At 44.1% G+C, this 6,663-nt stretch overlaps 1 protein-coding gene across 2 annotated transcripts; it reads right to left on the reverse strand.

The window, feature by feature from the left end:
* Nucleotides 1-329: 329 nt before the first annotated feature.
* LOC105058898 (protein indeterminate-domain 4, chloroplastic) lies at nt 330-4,922 on the reverse strand. Of its 2 annotated transcripts, none has more exons than XM_010941966.4 (5): nt 4,670-4,922; nt 4,457-4,556; nt 3,980-4,254; nt 3,125-3,521; nt 330-1,805 (listed from the first exon to the last, which is right to left on the reverse strand). In XM_010941966.4, the coding sequence occupies exons 3-5, from the start codon at nt 4,152-4,154 to the stop codon at nt 581-583; spliced, it is 1,797 nt and encodes a 598-aa protein (XP_010940268.1). In that variant the 5' UTR covers nt 4,155-4,254; nt 4,457-4,556; nt 4,670-4,922; the 3' UTR covers nt 330-580. The 2 variants fall into 2 exon arrangements, with proteins under 2 accessions (XP_010940268.1, XP_010940267.1); XM_010941965.4 differs by having other exon boundaries at nt 3,980-4,267.
* Nucleotides 4,923-6,663: the final 1,741 nt, after the last annotated feature.

A 6,663-nucleotide genomic window follows, 5' to 3' on the forward strand; every position in this document is an offset into this window, starting at 1 on the left:
ACCATTCTCTTCACCTCCCATGGCCTCCTCTCCCTCTCTCTTTCTCTCTCTCTAACCTCACACAAGGAATAGCTCACTTGTGTGCCTATGTGTCTGCTAAAGAGAGAGAGAGAGAGAGAGAGAGAGGAGACACAAGAGGATAATGGCAGTGCATGATTATACGGATCCATAGGTGTAAGGAGGTATCTTCACATAAGGCAGCAAGACAGGTGTACCAGTGTTGTCCCAAGCATAACAGCATTTAGTAATTTCAAGGAGCAACATACTTTTTATCAAGCAGCGACAGCATCATAAAGAAGGAGAAAGGAAGGAGAAAAAGATGAGAAAAGGAAGAAAGAAACAAAACCCTGTTTCCAGTTTAAAGACTACCTATAACCGAGAACTTTTAACTAAAGAAAGTAGAAGAAATGAGAGATAAGACATCAAGGAGACATACATTTACCGGGACCCTGCTACACTAATTAAACAACCACGTACCCTACGGTAACAACAACTTCCTCTACCAGTTTGATCAAGTTGAGTCACTTACCTACTAAGTACTCCTCCTTCTTACTGCCTCTCTTGGATCTCTTTGTTACTGTCACAGATTTCCTCCGCCAAATGACCGAGTTGAGGAACCAGACTTCATTTCTGAATTCAAGGAGCCTATGTCAATACCAAGATGCTGTTCCCTTGGAGATATCCCTCCCCCCATGCTTCTGACCATGCTGTTCACCCCAAGAAAGTCCCTGGTTAATCTATCAGAACCTCCGATGCCCCCCGGCGGCAGGCTCTGGTGCAACTTGCCATCATCCATGTTGCACAAGCCTGGATTGAAGCCACCAAACCCAGTCTGTTGTTCATGTCCACCACTGAATATTCCAGTGTTCCCATTGGCGAGGGAGTTCATAAGGTCTTGGAAATGGTTCTCGTTCTCTACCTGAGACCTTGAGCTCTCTCCACCACCACCTCCACCACCACCACCACAACCACCACCACCACCACCACTAAATGTGGCATGGAAACCAGCGGTTTTTGATCCACTAAAGAAAGAGCTGCCAAATCCTCTGAGCAAGGAGCTACCGCCGCCGCCGCTGGTGGTCGCACCCATTTGGGCAGCCTTCTGAAGTAGTGCAGTTGCCGACATCTGAGGTACTGAAGATTCATTGTGCATTGAGGTGTTATACATAGAAGGGATGCCCGAGCCAATGTGATCATTCACGAGATTTCCCGAGAAGAGGGTCGTTGGTTCAGTACTTCCATTCCCATTGTTGAAGTGATCGGGGATCAGCAGATTGGTGTTTTGGTTGCCAGTGTTGTTGTTGTTGTTGTTCATGGTGCTCGTGCTGCCACCATTAGAGAAGAAGCTGAGGTTGAAAAGATTGGCAGCTGTGGCAGCAGCAGCCGGGGAGGAAGATGAGGCATTGTTGCTGTTGGCTTGGAGATCAGGGAGTTGCATCAAGCCATGGAAGGGCTTGCTTTGGAGCAAGGGATGAGTGGATTGAGGGTCATCATTGAAGCCTTGGCTTGAGCCACCACCAAGAAAGAAGGCAGAGGAATGTGGGGGCTGAGGCTGACGGAAGGAAGAAGGATTGAGGTGATCAAACTGCGCCCCACCACCACTTCCTCCGAGGCGGAGGAGGTCGGCGGATGGGTGGTTTTGGTCTTGTAAGGAAGACAATTGGGAATTAACTTGGGAGAGGCCCAAACTCATGCCGCTGTTCCCATATAAGTGGCTGCCAATGCTGCTCAGGCCCGTTGGAATCCTTGCGCTCTCTTGTGCTAACGCATCGCAGAACGCTCTGTGAGTGATGAAACTGTCACGCCTGCGTTAGTTAAAATAAGCCGTAAGATATATAATCCAACTGTTTCAAATTCATTAATTAGAAGAGCACACTACTAGAAGTACCATATTAGTATTAATAAATAAATCTTCAGGCCAAGGTCATGAAGTCACTTGCACCCTCCAAATGAAAGGATGAAAAATAGTAAAATAGCATGGATTTCAATACCTAATATTCACTTTTTTTCCCTTAAAAGTTTCTTGTTCGATATTAGAAAACAGCACATCAAGGAATATTATATAGATCCAAAGAAGACTAGATTTAGAACAGAAGCAAAATTTATGAAGGCGCCAACCAGATCTGCAAGTTCCCCGAGATAGGAACTTGGATGGATGGGGAAAGCTGTCACCATTCACCAAGAAAAATTAATATATATAGAAACAAGAGGTTTCAAGTTAGTCCCACTTCCATCAAGAGGCATTTGGAAAAAAAGAGGAAGGGAGAGGAAATTCTCCTTGAAGTTGAAGAGGGTCGGTCTATCTCAAGAGAATCCCAAAACTGGGACTGGCCCTTCAATTAATGTAAAGTGAGAAACTTTGCGAGAAACATGAAAACCATCCACCATCTACTAGCCCTCATTCCTCCATTAAAATCCAAATGCCATGAACTCTTTCATCCATCCCAACGCAACATTTTAACCAAAACCATGAAAGCCACGAATCAGTAACCCCATTTTTGTGGGTCCTCCATCAATGCCCGATGCCCATCAACATCCGTGTCTTCCAGCGCAGCAAGCAAAATTGCAACACCTCCCTTAATCAATCACAACTTCTTACACCTTGAGAAAATAATGTGCGTATGTGTGTGAGAGAGAAAGAGAGATAGTAAACGGGATATCCTCTAAAACCGAAGACTTTGACGAAATGGGGACCTCAAATGCCCGAGGCCATGCCGACAAGCAGCCAACCCACAAGAGAACAAGATAAAACTTCGCCTAGATGTCACCACGTGAATAGGAGAGAGAGGAAGGCAAAAAGAGGCGTTGGTTCCAAGGGAGAAAGATGACTGCCTTTTTTTGAAATCTGAATGACCATGGCAGTTCAGTTCCATCGACAATTCACGTGGGAGCAGTTCCCCGATGCGCCCCCAGGTCTTCTTCTCTCACTCCCTGCCACCAGGGAATCCAGCCATAACAACCCTAACCCTAACCCTAACCCTAACGCAAGAAACCCTAATCACTCAGCAGCATGCCTAGTCTGTCTCACCATGATGACATATACGATGATGATGATGATGATCCAATCATGGATATGAATTAGATGGTTGTGATGGATGGATGGATGGATGGATTGGTGTTGTACCTGGAGAAGAGGGTGCCACAGTCACAGCGGTACTCGCGGGTGCCGCAGGTCTTGGAGTGGGCCTTCCAGTCCGACTGCACGGCGTAGCGCTTCGAGCACTTGTCGCACTTCCACTTCTTCTCGCCGTGCTTGCGGCAGAAGTGCTTCTTGATCCCGGTGAGGTCGCCGAGGGCACGCGACGGGTCGTGGTGGACGCAGGTGGGCTCCGGGCAGAGGTACACCCGGCGCCGCTGCTCCTTGGGGTTCTTCTGCCGCAGCTTCCATGGCAGGTTGTGGCCGCGCCGGTGCAACTGCAGGTTCTGCTCCCGTTGGAACCCTTTGTTGCAGACCTCGCAGATGAACCGATTTGTTGCGAGGAGCGTCTTGGGCGACAGTGCTATCACCTCCGCATCTGGATCTGCGCACCCATGATTGAATTAATCACTGGTGATATATGCTTATTTATTTATTTATTTCATTCCATGTAAAAGAATCCCACAAAGATGATGAAATCATTGAGGAAAATTTGACACCATCATGCACACAAGGATACAGATTAAAATTAGATCAACCATTGAGTTTGGAGCTTGATTCCATGGTGTCCTTTTTTTTTTTTTTTTTGGTTGTCCTTGGAGGATAAGGAAAACATGGCAGAAAGGAAATGGAAAAGAGACCATTTCATCAAACTCCAACTGTATCCATCCATTAGACAGGTGAATTGGGTTGAAGATACAGCATGATGGAGAAAAACTATGTATCGATTCGCAGAATTAAGAGTTTAAGAAGGAAAATTGTAGTTAGGGTTTGAGGGACTCAGGAGGAATTAAGGGGAAAGTGGTAAGTTTGAGAAGGAGTGATGAGGGTGTGGATACTTGCTTGGATTTCCTGGGAGATTCCTCTTCTTCTTCTGAGGAGCTGGTGGCTGAGCGGCGGCGGGCGCCGAGGAGGCCGGAGTGGAGGACGATTGCTGCTGCTGGAGATGATGCTGTTGGTTGTGGTGTTCTTCCTCTCTGATTCCAAAGAAGGGAGCCGACGACGAGGCTGCTGCCATCTCTTAGATCAAGGCTGCAGAACAACACCGCCCTTTTCAAAGCTTGATGCTGTTCTTGCTCCTGGACTCTTCCTCGCTGGTTACTGTTGTTTTTTGGTATCTGGCAAGGATCACTGACTAGCCCAAATCAGAGCCACAGAAAAGAAAAAAAATGAAAGGAAAAATCCTCACCACCCAACATAGACCATCATGAGCTCCGTTTTGTTCCATGTATGCATCCATCTGCCCACCCTTTCCACCTCTTCCTCCTCTAAATCTAGAAGACTAGAAAGAAAAAACCAAAGAGAGGAAGAGAGAAATACCCCAACTCTTAGTCCACAGAGTGTGGTCTGCGGATCTGTATACTTAGCAGACAGCCCTAACCAAAAGCCTCCAAACTCTACTTCCTGACTCTTCGTCCCTCTACAAAAGAACAAAGAGAGAGTTTCACTCAAAACAAGTAAAAGGTGAGAGAGAGAGTGATAGAACAAAACAAAGCAAGGGAGAAAAAAAAAATAAAGAAAAAAGATACAAACCAATCCAAAAGGCCTCCCCCTTTCCTTTCCTCCTCCTCTTTCTTCTTCCAGTCCTCCCTTCTGTAGGGATTAAGGAGAGAGAACTAAGAGGTTGTTAGCAGATTTCTTTCCGCTGCTTGTCATACTTTTCCTTCTTCCATTCTTCCCTCTGGCTGATTCTCTTTTTTGTGTTCCCCTGTTTTTCCCTAATTCTTCTCCCTTTTGCACCACAAATAAGAATTCCCACAAAAATCTTGGTAAAATTGAGAGACAGAGAGAGAGAGAGAGAGAGAGAGAGAGAAGGGGGTGGTGAGGGAGGTGCTGTTGATGGAGGCTCACGCAGGCAAGGGTGTCGTTATGTGGAGAGGGGTGGGCCCCATCTGGCTGTAGACCTTACCCTCTCCCACCTCCTTCTCTTGTTTCGTGTCTCCTCCCTGGAAGGTGAGGACAAAAGAATGCAACCCATTCCCACCCACTTTCCTCCACCTGGTAAAAGATTCACACTCCCCCTGTGCTACAAGTGTAATAAGTAACAAAAAGTGATTACCTCAAAATAAAAAAGTAAGAAAAAATTGATTTTAATAGGATGGGGATGAGTATATGGAAGGGGCACTCTTACCCTTTTCAATGTTTCTGTACTTTTCTCCTTAATTGTTCCTCTTCCTCTCCTGGATACATATGCTCGAAGTCATTAACAAATATTATTTTTTACTCTTTTCTTTATTTGGCTGCCATAAGTGGAAATAAAATTCAGATTCTCCGGACCATGTGATATTATCTATTTATATCAGTTTCAGCTATCCATCATCCATTTACGTAGTTCTATTTTTTTTTATCAATGGTATGCAATTCGAGATACAGCGGTTTTCGTTGGAACTCTAATTTACTTAAAATTTATTTATTTATTTATTTATTTATTTATAATATGGTGTGAATGATGTCATCAAATTTTCAATGCTAGCTAGTTAGCTGAGCAATGGGTGATTCACAAATCCTTATTTATTTATGTTTTGTTTTGTATAATTAATGATCATTTATTGGTGGGAGCACTAAATACATTGAACTGTGATTGATGGATCTAATTCATTCACTTGAACTAAAGACAATTCAATCTTAATAGATGATTTGAGAAGTCTTAGTATTTATGTTTTAGTGATTATAAGATTTATGGACTATTGAGTACCCTATGAATGAAGCTACATGTAGCTCAAACTATGAATGCATCCTAGCCTGACTTTTTTGGTAGATTGCAACTCATGCATTGCATGTAGCTCGAGTTGATGGAGGGGTACAACTTGAGCTTGACTTGCCAAAGCTTATCTCATGGCCAAAACGAATGCATGATATGTATGTTACAGGCTCTTGAATGAGGTGCCCTAGCTCTCTTCCTCTCCCATCTCAATTTGGATGGCTCTTGCCTCTCCATTAGATTCTTTCACATATTATTCGACCTCTCTCATCCTCCTTCTCTACATGCCCAATCAGGCTCCCCCCACCTCCCTTGTTTGCCGGTCTCTTCAATCAACCATTACCTTTGCAAAGCCCCCCCCCCCACACATTCTCACCCCCAACCCCATCTATAATGCCCTCCAAAATATTTCTACAAAACTTTGACCGTAGAAGGAACGATATCCACGAGAATTCTCCCATTCATGGTGCTCAATTTCTAGCAAAAAGCAAATAAGTCCTCTCCGCTTGATCCCCAAGCATTCTGATGCTTCAAAGCACAGAGCTCTTTTCTTATTATTATATTGAAGATAAAATTACACACACATATCTTCCAAAAAGATACCCTTTATTTGCAATACAATAAAATGCCTTGCTAGTAATTAAATTTGGAATGCTAGTGGAGTGCAAGTGCATGTTGTCATACTTAATTAGTTAAACCAATCTTATTATATATATGGCAAAATGATCATGCTTGTTTATTTAATCAACAAGAAAAAAATAGCATTACCCTTTCAATAAGTGATGCAAGTAACAATAGGCGGAAGGGAAGGTTTTTTTATCAAATT

The sequence above is a fragment of the Elaeis guineensis genome, chromosome 16 (genome assembly GCF_000442705.2).
Source record: "Elaeis guineensis isolate ETL-2024a chromosome 16, EG11, whole genome shotgun sequence".
Taxonomy (NCBI): Eukaryota; Viridiplantae; Streptophyta; class Magnoliopsida; order Arecales; family Arecaceae; genus Elaeis; species Elaeis guineensis.

Coding starts and splice junctions, on each gene's coding strand:
- LOC105058898 (XM_010941966.4), bottom strand. CDS start 4,154: ATGGCAGCAGCCTCGTCGTCGGCTCCCTTCTTTGGAATCAGAGAGGAA. Junction 3,522..3,979: donor GAATCTCCCAGGAAATCCAA/GCAAGTATCCAC, acceptor ATGGGTGCGCAG/ATCCAGATGCGGAGGTGATA. Junction 1,806..3,124: donor TGTGGCACCCTCTTCTCCAG/GTACAACACCAA, acceptor TAACTAACGCAG/GCGTGACAGTTTCATCACTC.